General features: G+C 35.6%; 2 protein-coding genes across 6 annotated transcripts in view; both read right to left on the minus strand.

Annotated features, from left to right (window-relative positions):
• Positions 1-12,604, minus strand: part of LOC143240282 (uncharacterized) — a 31,578-nt gene extending 18,974 nt beyond the window's left edge. For 2 of the 4 annotated variants that reach the window (XM_076482476.1, XM_076482475.1), the window contains exons 1-5: positions 11,092-12,604; positions 9,038-9,450; positions 7,504-7,638; positions 4,889-5,044; positions 661-741 (exon numbers count right to left, since the gene is read on the minus strand). In XM_076482476.1, coding sequence (XP_076338591.1) covers positions 661-741; positions 4,889-5,044; positions 7,504-7,638; positions 9,038-9,450; positions 11,092-12,604 — 2,298 coding nt within the window. The remainder of the gene's footprint in view (positions 1-660; positions 742-4,888; positions 5,045-7,503; positions 7,639-9,037; positions 9,451-11,091) is intronic. The other 2 variants (XM_076482478.1, XM_076482479.1) reach the window with 2 other exon arrangements.
• A 122-nt stretch (positions 12,605-12,726) lies between these two features.
• Positions 12,727-21,234, minus strand: LOC143240283 (uncharacterized). Of its 2 annotated transcripts, none has more exons than XM_076482481.1 (3): positions 20,540-21,234; positions 16,215-16,346; positions 12,727-14,264 (listed from the first exon to the last, which is right to left on the minus strand). In XM_076482481.1, exons 2-3 carry the CDS (start codon positions 16,273-16,275, stop codon positions 12,727-12,729), a joined length of 1,599 nt encoding a protein of 532 aa, XP_076338596.1. In that variant the 5' UTR covers positions 16,276-16,346; positions 20,540-21,234. The 2 variants fall into 2 exon arrangements, with proteins under 2 accessions (XP_076338596.1, XP_076338595.1); XM_076482480.1 differs by lacking the exon at positions 20,540-21,234 and adding an exon at positions 18,728-19,173.
• Between the last annotated feature and the right edge of the window lie 3 nt (positions 21,235-21,237).

A 21,237-nucleotide genomic window follows, 5' to 3' on the forward strand; every position in this document is an offset into this window, starting at 1 on the left:
TTTCAATTCCATGTCCACACAGATAATTCAAATGATCCCATGCTAGTTTGTACAGGTGTTTGTATCACTTATTTCAATAGGCTACTTCCCTAGAAATTTAACACAGAAAGGTATATGTGCTAGCTTGAAATTTAAAAATAAAGGTTATAATGTGTAACTTTTGCCTGTGTGAAAGGATGCGCATATGTTTATGAGATTGCAACGTCAGGTAAACACGGTTATGATTAACTAAAACCAAATATTATAGAACAATTTATAAATATTACTTTAATATACCTAAATAAAAATATACTCTATACTACTTTAGGAAAATACATGCTATTTCAGCTATGACGAAGCTAGTGACAAATAAGGATCATTGTTTCACAAAGTATTCAACCATAAAAACGTCTTATTTAATTTATTTAAAATCCGTTATCCTAACTTCTGAGATTTGGCCATTTGCAATGAGGTATTTATGGCTTCTAGATTATTTTCACATGATAGAAAATAATAATTTTCAACACCAAGGGTTTCACGAACAAGATCTCTTACGAACTGTTGTTTAGGTTTAATATCTGTCTGCCAAACAAAAAAGTATAAACGTGTTTACGTCATTGGAAACAAGTAAGTGTTGGAGTAAAAATAGATAATACAAAAGGAACAAGGAAAAAGAATCACCTTAAATTCTTGATTAATAGCTTCCATGTTGGAGGTAAACACTGCCAAGGATGATGTGTCTAGTGGGTGGGAAAGTCCATCCTGGAGAAGAAATAATACAATTTTTAATCTAAGCAAATACATTAACAAATATTTCAGTCAGGATCCTAACATAGTTTTCGCTGATACCAGAATTAACTATAACGTAGGCATTTCCTAGAAGTAAAAAAACAACTTCCAAACTAACTAGGAGTACCAAAGGCAGTTAATCGAACAGTTTGTTTGTTTGTTTTTTGAATTTCGCACAAAGTTACTCGAGAGCTATCTGTGCTGGCCGTCCCTAATTTAGTAGTGTAAGACTAGAGGGAAGGCAGCTAGTCATCCCCACCCACCGCCAACTCTTGGGCTACTCTTTTACCAACGAATAGTGGGATTGACCGTTACATTATAACGCCTCCACGGCTGAAAGGGCGAGCAAGTTTGGCGCGACGGGGATGGGAACCCGCGACCCTCAGATTAGGAATCGCACGCCTTAACACGCCTGGCCATGCCGGGCCTAATCGAACGGACATAATAGAAATTTATAACCTGACTTTGTTTTCTTTTAATTAATTACATATTGCCAAAGAAACGGAAAATAACTTACGAAAAGGTTTAGCAGTGACATGTAGAAGTTAACTAAGTATTGCATTAATATGAATAGAAAACTCAAGCATTTCATGTTTAAGCTTTACTTTTGATAAATATCAGAACAGCAATAACTACAGATAACAAATGACTTAAAGAAAGCTAACCTAACGAAGTGTTATCAAAAACACGCATGAAAAATAACCGAAATCTAGGTTGGCAGTACTAACGGTGACATATGAAAGATAATCTATAGCGAAAGCTAGTGTAGAAAATGCTCTTAACAATGGCAAATGAAAGATTACCTTGTCAAAGTTGATTTAACGAAGTGTTAATAATGAAACGAAATTTTAACGTTGACGATGAAACAAGTTTCTTGAAATGTTAACAATTTTGAAAGAAAACGAAAACAACGAAAGCCAATCATTCGAAATTTTAACAGTACTAAATGAAGAATGATTTAATTACAGCTAAGCGACAGAAACTTTACAAATAGTAAATTAAGTATAACCTACTTGACGTTAACAGTAGCCAGCGAAGAATAACTTATTAATAGCTAATCAAGGAAAATGTTTCAAGTAACTAATAAAAATCTACATATTAATAATATATGAATACTGAAAGTGAACTTACAGAAAGTGTGAGTAATAAGGGTCAATTTATAAAAAAGTGTGAGTAACAACGATCAGTTTATTGAAAATGTGAGTAATAAGGGTCAATTTATAATAAGTGTGAGTAATAAGTGTGAACTTACAGAAAATGTGAGTAATAAGGGTCAAATTATAGAAAATCAAGAAAATAACCATCATTCTGTAGTTAGAACCTCGCAAACTTTAACTTTGTTATATATACTTTTCTGATAGCAAAATAATGAAAAGACAAGTGAAATATTAACTAGTGAAACGTATCAAATGAAAGCCAATATAAAAGTATCAAGCCATGGCTCAAGACAACTTCAGAACTGTATCCAGTTAGAAACTGACATATAAAAACTATCTGGGTTTAAATGGAATTACTTATCACAGATAGAAACAGAAGGAGAAGAAGTGAGTTCTACAGAAGTTCCTTTGGAAAACCGTAAATAATTGAGGAAAATGGGTTTTATAAAAAGAGACACAGATAACCCACATGTAGATTTGTAGGAAATTCAAAAACAAACACACAAAGAGACCATGACTGATACGTTTTGTCCAAGTTTACAGTTATATACCCTAATTTGTTTTCTTTAAACCTATACAATGGTCAGAAACGTACATCATTTTTACATAACAAATGAATGGTTTTTCTACAGCACGTTTATTTGAACTGTCAGCTGCCAAATGTGTACTGGTATATCAAGTAAGGGGTGTCCATTTTATGTAGTGTGTGTGGAAATATTTTTCCTAGGTATGTGGTTTTAATTTTTATATTGTTTACAAATATATGTAAATAATTTCATTGATTATCTATAATTATTTTTCCTAATAAGTACATATATCTCATTGTTAACATAATTATCTTCCCCACCAAAGGTGGACGGAAGTTATATTTTCACCCCATGTATGTGTTTGTCAGCAAAATTGTTCATGAAACCTGTTGAACGTATTTAGATAAAAGTGGACATACATTTAGCGCACGGCTCAACTTAGAAGAAACAAGTTTTGGAGGGTCAAGATCGTAGCAAGGTCGCTAAAATTCATACAAATCCCTATCTGTTAATATGGGGACCAGTTTTCCACACTATTTTTGTTCTATAACTCAGTCAAAAATGATCTGATTTTGATACAACTTGGTGAACGTGCGTAGAACGTTATTCCATATTGTATAACAAATGTCCGTGTTCATTGATAACTGTATCGACCAAAATGTATTGAAAATTAGTAAACTGCTATGATACTAATGTATGCATCATAATACACGTTTAAACAATATATACAATCAACATTGTGATATTATTTTAATCACTATAACTGTATCGTACTGCAACTAAAATCAACCTACCTGTATTTGTAATAGGAGTTCACGTGGTACATGCAACTAGTGTTATATATAAATTTCTACGACAGTTTCGTGAGCACCGTCGTGTACAAATTGCAAAACATATATATTAAATATCACATTGTGCATTCAGCAGGATTTGTAACTCGCATATTGTCATTAGTTTATACAGTATATAAATACACGTGTTACATCATTATGTTATTACAATGTTAGTATATGAGATGTCAGCAACCTTAACGTGATAAACATTTGTACAGTATATACATACAGCTGCCATCATTGTGTGGTTTGTGTTTGTTGAATTGTATAACTTAACACAGTATATGGTGAGGAGTTATAGAAAAAGGATGAGTTTCATGATGTGTAATTTTTAGTTCATATGTGTCCTGAAAACTAAGTTTTGGAAAGTATATTTAACACTTGCTAAGTTTTGAAAAGTTTGATTAACATTTACTTGGTTTTAAAAACTTACAAATCTTCGATACTGTTATTGGCGCTTGAAAAGGTTCTGGAAAAAGCTTGGATAGCACCTACTAGTTCTTGGAAAGTTTAGTTGACATTTCCTGGGTATTGAAAAGTTTGGTTAACACTTATCCTGTCTTCAAAACCTTGACTAAGACTTATTGGGTTTTGTAAAGTTTGGTTGACACTTATCGGGTCTTGAAAGCTAAGTTGACATCTACCCCTGTTTGTAGAGCTTGGTTAACATTTACTGGATATTCTAAAACTTGGTGAACACTTACCGGGTCTTGGAAAGCTAAGTTGACATCTACCCCTGTTTGTAGAGCTTGGTTAACATTTACTGGATATTCTAAAACTTGGTGAACACTTACCGGGTCTTGAAAAGCTAAGTTGACATCTACCCCTGTTTGTAGAGCTTGGTTAACATTTACTGGATATTTTAAAACTTGGTGAACATTTACCGAGTCTTGGAAAGCTAAGTTAACATCTACCCCTGTTTGTAGAGCTTGGTTAACATTTACTGGATATTCTAAAACTTGGTGAACACTTACCGGGTCTTGAAAAGCTAAGTTGACATCTACCCCTGTTTGTAGAGCTTGGTTAACATTTACTGGATATTTTAAAACTTGGTGAACACTTACCGGGTCTTGGAAAGCTAAGTTGACATCTACCCCTGTTTGTAGAGCTTGGTTAACATTTACTGGATATTCTAAAACTTGGTGAACACTTATCAGGTCTTGGAAAGCTAAGTTGACATCTACCCCTGTTTGTAGAGCTTGGTTAACATTTACTGGATATTCTAAAACTTGGTGAACACTTACCGGGTCTTGGAAAGCTAAGTTGACATCTACCCCTGTTTGTAAAGCTTGGTTAACATTTACTGGATATTCTAAAACTTGATGAACACTTACCGGGTCTTGGAAAGCTAAGTTGACATCTACCCTGTTTGTAGAGCTTGGTTAACATTTACTGGATATTTTAAAACTTGGTGAACACTTACCGGGTCTTGGAAAGCTAAGTTGACATCTACCCCTGTTTGTAAAGCTTGGTTAACATTTACTGGATATTCTAAAACTTGGTGAACACTTACCGGGTCTTGGAAAGCTAAGTTGACATCTACCCCTGTTTGGAAAGCTAAGTTGACATTTACTGGATATTCTAAAACTTGGTGAACACTTACCGGGTCTTGGAAAGCTTGGTTAACAAAAGAACACAGAGAACTTCTTCTGCCTCGTCGTCTTTGGAAGCTACTAATGGTTGAGAATGATTCTAGACTGTATGAATCATATGTAGGAGAACAGTTCCTTGGCTGGTCAAGTCGTTGTTTCATTACCACCTGGAAGTCAAAGTCTAAATTTAATTTCATGAAAAGCCAATGTTTATCCAGATGTGTATAAAAATCGTTCTGTAGAATGTTTCATATATGAGAAGAAAAAAAGTTTTTCCACATCACAATCCACATAGCATTTTACATCCGTCCAACTTACAAAGAGGAAAATTGTTATTACCACTGCAGTAGTTAGCTTGTCCAAAATGTGAATACATGGATTTATGGTTCACATCACATGGCTGCAAAAACACAATGCTCAATAACTTAAGACTGTGGATGCAAAATAAAAGTGTCAGTCAAACATAACTATTCAGTCAGACAAGAGTAGCTCAAGAGCTAACAGTGTAACAGTTGATTAGCTATCTTCCCTCTATCCTAATGTCCCAAAATTAGGGACGACTATGTGCAGGCAAATCCTATGTAGTTTTGATTGAATTCAAAAAATTTATTATTGTGGCAAAAAAATTCAAACTCAGCAGAGGTGAAGCCTGGTGTCTTTTGTTATTTAGTTCTGTAATATAAGCGCATAAAATCTCGTGTTAGCTTTCATTCATTACAGTGAAAAATTACACCAGATACCACATAGTTAAAATCTTACATCAATTGTCACTTACTCTATTGAAACGAGGCCCCTTATGCACTATGGTGAAAATCTTGAGGAACGATTTATATGAATTCACTTACATCGTAGTTGATACTCCTATTAATGCTATTAGCTTAACATATGCATTTAGGGTCAAAATAGTCTTCTAAGTTGACTGAACCTGACATCATTAGGTTTACGGCCGAAAATGTCGTTAATAGCAAGGATACCCAATTAATGAAATATTGTGTTATAATATTCATAAGCAATAACGTAATATATGCATTTGATTAGCTATGTTCATTATCAAGTTCATGTTTAATGTGTACTGATCAGAAATTAATCCTTTATTTACAGACTAGATTTTACCTGCTTAGAACTCATAAAAATGTATTACTAATACTTGCATTTCTAATTATTGATGGTATACATGTGGGTTTATAACACCACCAAAACAGCTTTTCAGTTTATTCGTAGAGACCACAGTAAGTCACTTTTGGAATTTCTTGTGCGTAAATACGAAAACGTTAGCATTTCATTACAGATAGACGGTTTTAAGCAAACACCAAATACTGCATTAATAACATAAACAGTTTCTATTTCCAACATTTTTGTTTTCGAATGTTACGCAAAGCTACACGAAGGCTATCTGCGCTAGCTGTCCCTAATTTAGTAGTGTAAACTAGAGAGGAGGCAGTTAGTCATCACCACCCACGTCAACTCTTGGGCTACTCTTTTACCAGCAAATAGTGGGGTTGACGTTACATTATAAAGCCCTCAACGGCTGAAATGACGAGCATGTTTGGTGCGACTGGGATTCGGATTAGGAGACGAGCGCCTTACCCACCTGACCATGCTGGGCCTCAACATTTTTGTAATAAATTAAACACGACTAATGTTCTGTCTCGTTTAAAGAATGACATAGACGGTCGTATACGATTATTGAGCTGAGCCTATATTTCATAAACTTCTTCCTGTTCTGTCTAACACGAAAGGGAAACACGATACCCTACATGAACAGGTTGAAGCCTGGTATAATTTGTTACTTTGTGCAACTATATGGGGTTGGTAAAAGCTCGTGCTATTTGACGAAACATTTAAAGAAATATTTGCCTTTTAATTATGAGTTGGCTTAGTTTAGATTAACTTTAAAGAAAACTTAGAATGGGTTATTTATTAATATGTCTGCCTATTAGTGACTAATCAGTTTCTTGTCCAACACATTCACTGACCGAGACTATTTAAGCCTACAGTAAAGAGAACACACCTTGTGGATCAGAACTGTATGTAATTTCTAACCACATTTTATTGGTAATCGCGAGAAATGTTTTCTCAACGCAACAAATTCATCGTGATATTTTTAGGTAGTTTTTATGGATGGTGTGAAATAAAATTTGGAACGTTTAGTATTGAGAAAATTTGGTTAGTAACTGACCATAATTCTAAACGGTTGGTTCATCGATAGCTTTACTCTGGAAATTTTCACCCTCGTAGTTTGTTTGTTTGTTTTTTTGATAGGTGTTAACAGTTCAAAGCTCTTGGATAAATTGTATTTGTTAACAAATATATACATATGTCATTTTAAATAGCAGATGGCAGCACTGGATAACGTAGATAAGCTTGTTGGGCTCAAAAATAATTTGATCGCTGTTGAATCAGCGATAAGTTTGCGGAATTAAATACTAAAATTCGAGGTTCGATTCCCTGGTGTAGACAGGGTTCAGGTAGCCTATTGTGTAACTCTGCACTAAAACAAGAATCAACTATTTACTGAAATTCGCAAGTGGAATGAGCTTTTCGTAAAACAGTTTATTTAAATTATTAATGTATTTTTTGTGCTCTCTGAAAGATAAAAAAACACAAAACAACATAAAAGCCTTACCAGCAAAATACATAACAGCAACAGACAAGCTCCACCGATACACGAGATGGTAACAGTAGCTATAACTCCAGACGTTGTGTGAGGTGTAGGTCTTTTGAAATGTCTCTCCTGCAAGTAAGTGTCCACTCTATGGACCTGAAAAAATAAAACTGTAAAGTTAAAAAAAAAAAAAATTGAGCAACAAAACTATTTTATAAATAATCTCTCTTTCTCTCTTGGTATTTGGGTAATCATATGTACCCTGCAGGGTCAGGTGCGCTTTGACCTCTTCATAATGTTTATTTGTTTGTGTTTGAATTTCGCGCAAAGCTACTCGAGGGCTATCTGCGCTAGCCGTCCCTAAATTAGCAGTGTAAGACTAGAAGGAAGGCAGCTAGCCATCCCCACCCATCGCCAACTCTTGGGCTACTCTTTTACCAACGAATAGTTGGATTGACTGTAACATTGTAACGCTCCCACGACTGAAAGGGCGAGCATGTTTGATGTGACGGGGATTCGAACCCGCGACCCTCGGATTACAAGTTGAGTGGCCTTAACCACCTGGCCATACCGGGCCTAAAATTATCTTATAAATAAAGTACACACAATATGTCGTTCCGTATTAAACATTACAGTAGCGTTATGAATAATGTACATAGAATATGTGATTCCGTATAAATAATATACCCATCACAATGAACAAGAAAACAATCTAATAAATATATATACTGAACAAGCTTCCCCATATTAAACAAAAAATGTTTTATAAATAATGTACGAAGAACGTGTTATTCCATATAGAACAATAAAATTGTCCAATAAATATATATACTGAACGTGCTTTCCCATCTTGAATAATAAGTGCTATAACACAGAACATATCGTCCTATATTGAACAATAAGTGGTATAACACAGAACATATCGTCCTATATTGAACAATAAAAAAATCCTTACAGATATCGTACTCATACCACACTGCCCCATATTAATCGAGCAGTATAAATAGATTTTGTGGGCTAGGTGTTCACCACCATCGTTTACCGTATATTGTTTGTTTGTTTTCGAATTTCTCTTAAAGCTACACGAGGGCTGTCTGCGATAGCCGTCCCTAATTTAGCACTGTAAGACTAGAGGCAAAGCAGCTAGTCATCACCACCCACCGCCAACTTTTGGGGTACGCTTTTACCAATGAATAGTGGGATTGACCGTAGCAGTATAACAGCTGTGACAGGGATTCCGTGACCCTCGGATATCGAGTCGAGCGCCTTAACCACCTGGCCATGCCGGGCCTTACTGTATGTTTTGTGTGTGTTTGTGTGTTTTCTTATAGCAAAGCCACATCGGGCTTTCTGCTGAACCCACCGAGGGGAATCGAACCCCTGATTTTAGCGTTGTAAATCCAGAGACATACCGCTGTACTAGCGGGGAGCTGTATATTCTCAAAAACTAAATATGAAAATATTAACTGAGTTTAGTATTTTTTTCTTTAGGTCAGTCAATGCATCCAAAATCAAAGACATAATTTTCTATCTTACTGTTTGCTTCATATCTTACGCTGCTATGGTAGACGAGAGTGTTTGACTTCCCAGCTTCTTGCTGTAGAACGTGAGCACTTCGGCGCGTGAGAACAAGATCATACTTTCCATTTTTATCATTCATGTAGACAAAAACATCAATAGATTTGGACTTCGTCATATCTTCTTCATTGTTTCTGTGAATTACTGCTTCGCACTGTTCTTGAGCATTCTTGAAACAGACTTGGCCTGGTAAGATGGGTTCATTTAATACTGAACTTAGTATCCAAGCGATCTCTCTTCGCAGTGTTTCTTTCACACTACAGAATCTTGCCCATGACATCAACATGGCCAGAGAGATGTAGAAAGGGATAAAGGGCACTTGAGAGTAGACTTCTGTTTCTGATGATGGAAAAATGGTTGCTTTATCGATGTTCCAGACTGATGTTGTTTCTATTGAATAAACATACCAACAGTTCGACAACATTTTATTAGGCTTAAAGTATTTCAAAAAATCCTTGACTGTTTATAATGTAAGCTTAAAAAATATAAGGAATATTATACACTTAATCACTGGTTTTGTTAGCAGAATACGTTACCTAGTCTTACTCGGAATGAAATGTTTATCATATTACATTTATTGTTGTTGGTTTGAATTAAACACAAAGCTACACAATAGGCTATCTGTGCTCTGCCCACCACAGGTATCAAAACCCAGTTTCTGGCGGTGTGTTTGTTTGTTTGTTTTTGAAATTCGCACAAAGCTACTCGAGGGCTATCTGTGCTAGCCGTCCCTAATTTAGCAGTGTAAGACTAGAGGGAAGGCAGCTAGTCATCACCACCCACCGCCAACTCTTGGGCTACTCTTTTACCAATGAATAGTGGGATTGACCGTCACATTATAACGCCCCCATGGCTGAAAGGGCGAGCATGTTTGGCGCGACGGAGATGCGAACCCGCGACCCTCAGATTACGAGTCGCACGTCTTAACACGCTTGGCCATGCCGGGCCCTGGTGGTGTGAATCCGCAGACATAACGCTGTGCCTCTAGGGGCATAATATTACATATTTTTCACATGATTTCAGTATAGTTAAAAGGAAAGCATATTTAAAATAATTATATATCATAACTATTATTTCGGTAAGACTAAACTCCATCTGAGATAGAAGAAGAAACGCTTTAACCAACAAAACTTTAACATTATACACAGTTTCTAGATTGTAACAAAATATTTTCGATCAACGCATCAATCCTACCTCTAAATGAAGATGTTGAAGCATTATACACTCAAGACGGGAGTTAAACAGACTTTAAGATCGAGAGTTAGTTTTTAATGGCTGTTTTCTGAGCTGCCACATTTCGTGGGTTATTCCTAAAAGTATCCTCTCAGAAGACCATACCCCACCCCGAGCCAAAACCAGTATGTTGGTGTAGTATTTCACCGGGTACTTCTATTCTGTCTTAAATCAAAAGAAACTTTTAACAGGATGACAAATATAGGATTGGGTGGGGGAGGTTGTTTGTCTTATTAGAAGGTACGTTTTCAAATGTTTGTTTGAGAAAATATTATTTCGGTACGAGTTATAACTTTTAGCAACCTACACTGTATCCAAGCACGTTTAGAAATATAATAACTTTATAATTATGTTTGTTTTTTTCATAATTATCCTGTAGTATCGCTAGACAACTACTTCTAAGTAAATACGTACAAAAAGTACCACCAAATAGAAAATAATATTCCAAGGATGTAAAGGGAAAATTTGGTTATACAAAACTCAAACGCACCAAATTTTCATCAAAACTACATGTTACGTAGTCCTTTAAATAACCAATTCAAAATATTAGTCCTAAAATATGACTTGTCAAAATAGAAAATGACAGTGTGTAATATTTTTATTATTACCTCACAATATCACTTTTATAATTCAGCTTTAAGAAATTATGGTGCTGTCTTGCAACCATTCCTGCAAACCCAGTGCAAGAAAACGAACCATCTTATAAAATTTGGCCAGCACCAGATATTTAGGAAAAGGAATATTCACGATGAACAAACAAAATGGTTTACGTAGTGAAACATCGTGTTTTATCCTTACCGTCAAAAGCGTGAAATTTCGAAGTAGACGAGAGAGTTTCTTCAAATGAAGTAGTTTCATCGTCCATTTTGTTTTCATTTCGAGTCGAGTGGACTTCAGAGGCTTGTGCTGAGTGCCAAGGAATGTCTGCACTTTTTAATGTATAGGTAGATTGAAAAATAGTTGATATCAGGGTGTCTGTTTGTTTGATAGTCGCTTCTTCTTGTTTTGAGTAACCAGAAGATCTTGTTTTACTACTCCCGTGTGAGTGAATGTCGTCTGCTACATACAGTGAAGCTTTTACAGGTGCTACGTTGGAGGATAGTTTGTTCCAAATTAGATTTTGTGTTATATCTGGAGAAATAAAAAAATTGAGATTAAATTTACTGATGGCCGTCGATGAACTTTCCAAGATATAATTTCTTGAATCTGGGTCCGATGATGAGGATAGTTCTAGGCTCAGAGAAGGCATTTCTTGAAAATCCCTATAGACTTTGGTTGGCTTCACAGCAACAATTGAGCTTATACGAAGATGGGGATTTATACCGTAATCTTCTATTGTATTTTCGTTTTCATCTGCTGTAAAATATTTATTTACTGTTTTAGAAATAAATTGTTCGTTTGGAAGAAGATTCAGAACTGAGTAATTATCTTTAGTGGTGTCATTCGGATTGTAGAATTTGAACGTGTGGGATTCCGGATCGTCGATCAATTTATGCACACCAACAGGAGCTATGTTTTGTGGGTCAACTAGATTAGCTCGAATGTCAGGATAAGTAAGTATACGAGATTCTTTTGAATTATCATCGAAAGTTGGAATATCAAATGCAACTGAGGTTCGAAGTTCTACTGGAGTGTTGGACTCTAATGCGGTATCATACTTTACTTGAATATAGAATTGGGTTGAGATATCGGAAACTGCTAGGTTCTCAAGTTCTGTTGGGTTATCAGGTCGTGTTGGAACATTAAGACTTGTTGGACTGTCAGAATGTGCTACTGTGTCATGATCTATTAACTTATCAAACTCTTTTGGATTATCATGTCGAGTTAGAATGCCAGAAATTGTTACATTATCAAACTCTGCTGGATTATCGGGTTTCAGTGGAACAGGGAGCCCTTTTGGATTAACAGCGTCAGGTGAAACGTTAGAAGCTGTTAAATTATCAAGTTCCATTGACACATCATGCTGTATTGAAACGTCACTTTCTCTTATACTACTATGTTTAGTAAGAATATCAAGTTCTGTTAAATTATCAGATTCTGTTGGAATATAAAACATTGCTGTTCTATTCACGTACATTGCAATATCTGATTCTATTGCAGAATCTACTTCTGTTGAAACATGTGCTAGAGCGTTAACTTCTGTTACAGTATCTACTTGCTTCGTGATATTAAGATACGTTTTACTTTTGTATCGTACTGAATAATTAGGTACTACTGAAGAATCGTCCTGTATTAAAACGTTAGAGAGAACGGTATTGTTGTGCTGTCTTGGAATGTTGTAATGTATTATTGTATTGCGCTGTCTTGACATAGTGGACCGCAATGTTGTATTATAACCAACTAAAACATTAGAATGAATTATAGTGCTATTCTCTACTGGAACAGCTGGATGTATTGTGGAGTTAAGTTGTAAGACAAAGAGACTGGGCACAGCTAGTTCATCTGTATCAATAGAAGTAGAAAACGTATGAATGATCGTAGTTTGGGAAGAAAAATACGATGGTTCTCAAATTCCGATAGAGATACACTAAGGGTTTGTTGTATAAAAGCAGTGTTGGACCAAACGTGTAAATGATTAGAGAAATCATTTGACGAAATAAATGAAGAAGAAATCATTTGCTTCGGAAACTTCGTCTTTGCAGAGTTTGCTTCTACGTTGTTTGTAGTAAATATCTCGGCTGGTAGATCAGTTGAAAGAGCTAATCGCTTAGAACTTTGCTCCGGTGACAAAATATAATATTTATCTTCGTCAGAAATTAGGTTTCTCGAATAAGTAGCTCTCCAAAAGGTATCGCTTGAGATTTCTACCACAGTGTCTGGGATTTGTTCTGTATAAAACATATGAGATTCCTGGACAACAGTTTCACCATTATCACTCATTTCACTAGAATATATAGCACTGGAATAACTAAAAACAGACTCACTGTGGTGTGGCATTAAGGAAATGTCTTCAGTGAATACATGTATTCTCTTTGAAGAAGTAAACTGAGTACTCTCTTCATTTATTGGAAGAGTGGGTCTTTTTATCTCGACATCTTTGTCTGATATACAGCTGGTCAGATGAGGTAATCTAGGACTCAAATTGACAAAGGTCAGAGAGCCAATGGGAGAAAATCGGCACGTTTCGTTTGGAAGATTAAAAGTGTACAAATTTACAATATTACTTGAAGACAATTCATTAACTAGTCCTTTCGAAACCTCAAAAGTTTTAAATCGACCTACATCAACAGGAGATGGAGAAATGCTGAGAGTTGCTTTCAGCAGATCGGATATATTTGAGCTTAAAACATTAGATAAAACTGAAGAACCATCAGCTAAGTAAGCTATCTCCGAAGTAGACTGGATCTGGAACTCATACTTAGTTTCTAAGTTAAGTCTGAGACTGTCAGAACTGCTAAACGCTACCGATCCATACAAATTATTTCTCAGGACCTGAAAACTTGCTTCTTGTTTACTTCCTACAATGGTTTCTGAATTGAAAGTTCTCGACTGTTCACAAGTTAAACAGATAATTGTCCTAAGAGCCCACGGGATGGACAATGTGGAACTAAACTGAAAATTATCCAAATGGTGGAAGCTTACTTGTCTTTCTACCTGTGAGTATCTGGTTTGTTCTTCATCACGATGGTTAATTAAAACACTATTCTTTGTATCGGGGTTGGTACCAGTACCGAAGTCATGTACACCAATCACACTTGTGGAAAATCTACTCGAAGCAGGCATTTCCCTTACTTTCTCTACTTCGAAAGATAGGTCATCAGAGTTAGACGACTGGTAGAATGTCACTTGATGAGTGCTGAAAGGTGACAACGTGTCTAAGAAAGAAGACCGTAGGTAAACATTGTACAAATCTGTCGCATCTGATGAAATCGGAGATGACCAAAGATCGACTTTTTCATTTTCTGGATGAGAACGAACTCTCGGCACTGCAACGTCTGCTTTACCGTCAGCCATGCAGTGTTGAAGGAAAACTGATAGAACATGGAAATAACAATTAGTTTAACGTTCACGTACGTATATATATAAATGTATAACAATTAGTTGAATCTTCACATGTATACAAGTATAAATATACAAAAATTAGTTGAACGTTTATATCTATATAGTATAAATACATAACAATCAATTGAACGTTTACACCTATATACGTGTAAGTATATGACAACCGATCGGACGTTTGAATATATATATACACGTTATATATACGTGTAGATATATAACAATTAGTTGAACGTTCACATGTACAATATACATGTAAATATATAAAACAATAACTTATTAACATAAACATTTGTAAGTCACATATAAACTGTTCGAAAAGTAAGTTGGTTTTAATAAAATTAATCATTTATCTATGTTTCACCATGGTCAATACAAATAGGCAAAACATGAATTGCCAAATAACATTTACTCCTAAATTACAATTAAGTGATATGTGTGTGTGTGTGTTTTCTTAAAGCAAAGCCACATCGGGCTGTCTGCTGAGCTCACCGAGGAGAATCGAACCCCTGCTTTTCGCTTTGTAAATCCGTAGACTTCCCGCTGTATCAGCGGGGGGCATTAAGTGATGTAATTAAGGGATAAATATGGCATTTATAACATTTTCATCTAATTGCGGTCTAAGTTAATTTTTGGTTTTGAAATTCGCACAAAGCTACTCGAGGGCTATCTGCGCTAGCCGTCCCTAATTTAACAGTGTAAGACTAGAGGAAAAGCAGCTAGCCACCACCACCCACCGCCAACTCTTGGGCTACTCTTTTACCAACGAATAGTTGGATTGACCGTCACGTATAACGCCCCTACGGCTGAAAGGGCGACCATGTTTGGTGCGACCGGGATTCGAACCCGCGACCCTCAGATTACGAGTCGAACGCCTTAACCCACCTGGCCATGCCGGGCTCCTAGAGGTATATTAGGAAAACTTGTATTTCTTTTCTGAAATCTTAAACGAATGGCTCAATAATATTGTATCAAACTGTTAAAAAAATGCCATAAACCGACTTGGAATTTAAAGTTTATCAGTGACTCACCTTAAACCTTTACTTTTTCCATAATATTAACAGTAATGGAGTTATTTCAATAACTTATTTTTAACGTTTAAAGTATATTACAAATTTATCTTTAAATTGAATTATAAAATTCTGATTGAGTTTTTAGTAAATCATCTTTTAAATCAAAATCATCGTCCACATGTACAGAATTAATCAATAAAATCGAAATACTCTTGTATGTATATATATGTACGGAGTTGGTCGATAAAATGTAAATATAAGCTTGTTTTCGATACTTACCCAAAGCTACACAATGAGTACTTATACCATCCGCTCCTAATTTTGAACTCATAGATTAAAGTGTAAGCAACTAATCACCATCACTTCTAGGACTACTTTAATCAAATATTAGGTTTTAACTGTTACTCTACGTCAGTCACAGCTACAAAGTACGTAACGCCGTTTTGTGGACATCTGAAAAGAACTTAACGTTTCATAAGTCTATTGTAATATCATATTGTTTTTTAGAGAATGGTCAAAAATACCTACTTTATGAGTGCGAAATTTCAAGGAATTAGTTGGTAAACACCCATTTTATCTAAAATAGTGTAATTTTTTTCATAAAAAATCCGTCAGTAGATTTATCAATAATTAAAATTAACCAGTTACACCCTTAACTTTAATGAAACAAAAATTAATCACATAATGATAAAAGGACTAATAAAGTAAACTTTTGTTTTTAAAGGTAAAGGTCATTAGAGATTACTCAATATATCTAATTTCCCATTATAAACATTGATAGGAAAATAATTGTTTGTTTGTTTTGAATTTTCACACAAATCGAAGATATTAGCGAATAAGTTCATTTTCGACGTAGGACTTCGCAAAATTTGCCTTTCGCTATTTTCAGAAGAAGAACTTGTTCCTTACCCATCCAGAAGTTTATCAAGAAAGGGAGACACCAAAAACGCCTTTTATTGTGAGGTAGCATATTATTTTTTTATAAAACGTTTCCTGGTTTCAAGATCAATTTATCTTCTTTGTACTCAAGGTTCGGACGACCTATATAAAAAAAAAAAAATCCTTTAGTTATTCAGTTTTATATTGTTATACTTTCATAAAATATCCATCCTTATCAATCCACCCAATAACGCTGACGACTATGTTACGTTCGCATGAACCCTGCTCGTTGGGATGTGATAATTTTCTTTGTTTGTTTTTGAATTTCGCGCAAAGATACATGAGAGCTGTCTCCAATTTAGCAGTGCAAGACTAGGCCAAAAATACACGAGGGCTGCCTGCGCTAGCCGTCCATAATTTAGCAGTGAAAGACTAAAGGAAAGGTAGCTAGTCTTCACCACCCACCACCAACTTTTGGGCTACTCTTTTACTAATGTGTAATTGGATTGATTGTCACATTTTGGTATGACGGGGATTCGAACCCGCGACCCTCACATTACGAGTCGACCACTCAAACTACCTAGCCATGTCGGACTATTTTTTCTTTAAAGTTACGGAAATGTTTCGTAGCTTTTATTTATTTCAAAAAAGCAATAAAATATCCAACTCTTAAACTCTCCTATTATCAGTATCTCAAACAAGATTATGACCAATTATTTTTCTCTTTTTTTTTTTTGCACAGTATATTTTTTGCGCATAAAAAATATACATATTAACTTTAATACATATATATATATATATGTACACGTATAAAGTAATGGGCCAAAAGCAATTCATGTTAGTAAATGACGTGACTTAAACTAAAAGTTAAGAATGGATAAAATAACGAGAGCTAATTAGAGTTTATGAGAACAATGCTTCTGGTCCCCCAGCTGCCCTTGGTACTACTTTCTTCATCGTCGATCTATCTGATTGGGGTGATTAGGCAATAATACTTGGCACGGCGGATTTCATTGTAACAGCCTCCAGTGACTAACGGCACAACCAATATACACAACACACATCTTCAACTTCTCCACACATCAATCCACTCCAACTGCATTAGGGACTTGACAGGTACATGGTCGAATGGATATAACATATTTCTTCAACGATATTTCTCTGAAAACAGCTGTTGATTTTAACTTCTGATTGCAAACGTATGAAATTTTAGCTTCTAAACCTACATCAGCTTCAAATACATGTGTATTTGTTAACGGTGCGAGGAATGTTTTTCTTTTTTGGTAGGTGGGATCGAAGGAATCTCTTTTGCGAGATAAGGGGTTATGGATGGTTCGGAGCCCGTTGTTGTCCTAAACGCTTTAGAGTGCGAATTTCTCTGTATCCATGGTTAACATTAAATGTTATTGTTTTCCTGTCATATTCTTACAACAAAGACTGATATTTTACCAGACTGCCATGTGACACAGCACTACGTCCGCAGACTTGTTTTTTTTTGTTTTTTTTGGAATTTCGCACAAAGCTACTCGAGGGCTATCTGTGCTAGCCGTCCCTAATTTAGCAGTGTAAGACTAGAGGGAAGGCAGCTAGTCATCACCACCCACCGCCAACTCTTGGGCTACTCTTTTACCAACGAATAGTGGGATTGAGCGTCACATTATACGCCCCCACGGCTGGGAGGGCGAGCATGTTTAGCGCGACACGGGCGCGAACCCGCGACCCTCGGATTACGAGTCGCACGCCTTACGCGCTTGGCCATGCCAGGCCACGTCCGTAGACGTACAACGCTAGAAACTGGGTTTCGATATCCGTGGTGGGCAGAGTATAAATAGTCTGTAGTTATGCGTAAAACTACACAACGATCAAAAAACATCCCACCAGTCACAAGTTAATTCATTGATACAGTACAATATTGAAAGGTTGGTAAGTGGACACAAATAAGTAAATAGAAAATAAATAGGTTTTTGTTCGTTGTTTGTTTGTTTTTTTATAGTAAAGCTATCTACCATTTCCCCAATTCTGAACTGCCTACCGGCAGTAAGACAAGTTAGCCACAGGCTGCTACTCTTTAACCAGAGAATAATGTCACATGGCTCAAAACTAAATAATTATTTTTCGTAAATACTATGAACCTTCTTCATCTCTGTCAGTATTGTTTCCGTTTTTTTTGGAATTTCGCGCAAAGCTACACGAGGGCTATCTGTGCTAGTCGTCCCTAATTTAGCAGTGTAAGATTAGAGGGAAGGCAATTATTCATCACCATCCACCACCAACGAATAGTGGGATTCACCGTCACATTATAACGACCCCATGGCTGAAAGGGCAAGCATGTTTGGTGCGACGAGCATTCGAACCCGCGACTCTCGGATTACGAGTCGAACGTCTTTACCCACCTGGACATGTTGGACCCTCTGTTATTAGTAATCAGAGTGTTAATTCATTAAAGTCTGTAGCTGTGGAATACGAGAGAAATCTTGTGTTTTCACCTTGCTATACAACGTATCACTTACAACGGTAATACAAGGGAGATCTTATGTACTCACCTAGTTACAGAACGTACAGTTACCATGGTAGTACATGCGACGTCTTGTATTTTCTACTAATCGCACAATGTATAACCTACTCCTGAAACATATGCTGTAGGTGCATTATAACTGCTACACTATTTAACCCGTTGGGTTTCCAAACATATTTCAATTGATTTACTTATGCGTCAAACTGGCCGTGGGTCTACAACAACATATGAATTACACAAATATTTTACTCAAAAATACGAGCAATAATACCATTAACCTCATTAATTGGCACATAAAATGTACGAATTCACCCAACGTTGGTCAGCCACACAAGTACTTAAGATGATTCAATATGCATACCCCGCCTTTAGAAAGCAATGTAACAAAGCCCTTGTGTAACTTTGCGCGGAATTCAAACCAAACGAAAAAAGAAGTTAGATTTAATGTTTTCAACTACCCACACACCGCCTACTTCACATAACTGATTATATTTCTCCTTGATACACTACGTAAAACATAAATCTTATTTTAAACCACTTTTATCAATCTCAAACAATCTTTAGTGGGACGGGGGGTACAAACCTGCGACCATAAGAATGCGAGTCAAGCGCCCTACACACTAGACTATGCCAGTTCCAAATTTTTAAGTCGCATGTCTATAATAGCTTAGGTAGTGAGTGGATGTTTTTTTTGGTGGGTTTTTTTGTTTTCAAAAATTGCTTCTCTAGATTATGTTCGTACAGCATAAGTTGAAACTTGTACTTTTTCGTACAGGTATTCGTGGCATTAAAGCAAATGATTCCCTCTCAATGAAACCTTAAATAACGAAATATGTCAACCTTCGCGATCTTTGAGTTGCTCTTACAGTTATTGTATATCAACTAGTACTTACTTTAAGTTGTTAAATAGACCTTAAGTTTAAGAAGATCCAAGAGTTTCTTTAAAAAAAGTCTTCATTTCTGGACCAACGTTGAAATAATTTTGAATTCGTTTAAGTAACATGCCATATTAGTCACACTTACGATAAAAGCACAATTATTAAAAAAAAAATGTCCAGGCCGAAATTCAACAGATAAATTTGTAAAAAGCTATTAATATTAATCAATAATCCTTCACCCTATTTCTTAATGCAACAAAAACAGTTTTCAGTGATACTAAGTACATTATGCAAGAGTTAGGCTCGCAAGGAAACAGATAAGAAAATATTGTCCCAGGCCGCCATAAATAATGTATGTTTAGAGTTTCAAATGATGCTCTCTCAGATAAGTTTGTTCAGCAAGAACTACGCGTTGAAGAAGAAAAATTGTTGTAGAAAACGCCTCCCTCTGAACTGACAGTGACATCAAACAATGCCAGGCGCATTATAGATAGGAACAAACAGCAGATGACGAATATATAGAAAAGGTGGGAAATTCCATAACTTTTTGTTACACATGCAATATTTTGGGTGCATCCAAGTAAAATTTTACGCACATTCTACTTGAGAGAATACCAAAACTAGTTTTAGATTCTAATATTGGTTTAGCCCACACATACACGGTTGATTTGTAATGTTCTAAGCACGTTGAACCTGCTTTTGTGGTGTTCAAAATTTCGTGACAGTTGTTCACTAAAACAATAATTTCTTTATATGTTCTAGCGTTTTCATTGCTCTCAAGCACGTGAATTTAGATATGCTGTTTCAAATGTCCAGTTTTCAATCCTTTTTAAGGTAAATATTTTCTATGTACTTATATACAGAAATATAAAACAGAATAACCTAAATTTATTTTATATGCAAACAATTTATGGGCGTTTTTTTTTTAACATCAATACAATCAAAACGGGACAATAACTTACCTTGCAGTCAATGAAAAATATAACGATACACACATAATGAAAAATCAGTAAACATTAAACTCATGTTAAAACTATGTAATACTCAAAGATCAAAATACTTGGTCAAATTTCGTAGTTTTTATCAGATTGGAAACTATGTCATGGTTGGTAAATATTGAAACATCCCAGGGCTAGATCGTGAAAAATAGTAACCCGATCTTTCCCTAGATTGAACGCCCATGAGCACGTGATTATTACGTAATCCTTTAATTTCATCATCCACGTTACACACACTGAGGTTAAACAAGAAATTTGAAATGATACGCATCTTTAATACACCAGTGAAAGTGAGAGGAATTAGGTTTGTTTGTTTTTTTTATCGTATCCACACTTCTCTACGAGTTTATATAGTTATTTGGTTACACAGGAACGTAATACGTCTACTTGAGTGACGTGTCGTGTAACCAACCAGACTGCACTCAAACAACATGGTTTTCATTTTTGTGCTGATGGGAAGTCAACTGACACAATTTGCTGATACTTTACATTTGTAGAATTCTCCTATGTATGAAAACAAACATGAAAAACATTGAACGTTTGTGCTATAGTTTTGATATATACGTAACTTGTGGATTAGCTCAAGTTGCAAGTTCGAAAACAAAACACCATAAAAATAACAAATGAAAACAAAAACATTTTTAACAGTTTAGTTGAGATAA

The sequence above is a fragment of the Tachypleus tridentatus genome, chromosome 13 (assembly GCF_004210375.1).
Source record: "Tachypleus tridentatus isolate NWPU-2018 chromosome 13, ASM421037v1, whole genome shotgun sequence".
Taxonomy (NCBI): Eukaryota; Metazoa; Arthropoda; class Merostomata; order Xiphosura; family Limulidae; genus Tachypleus; species Tachypleus tridentatus.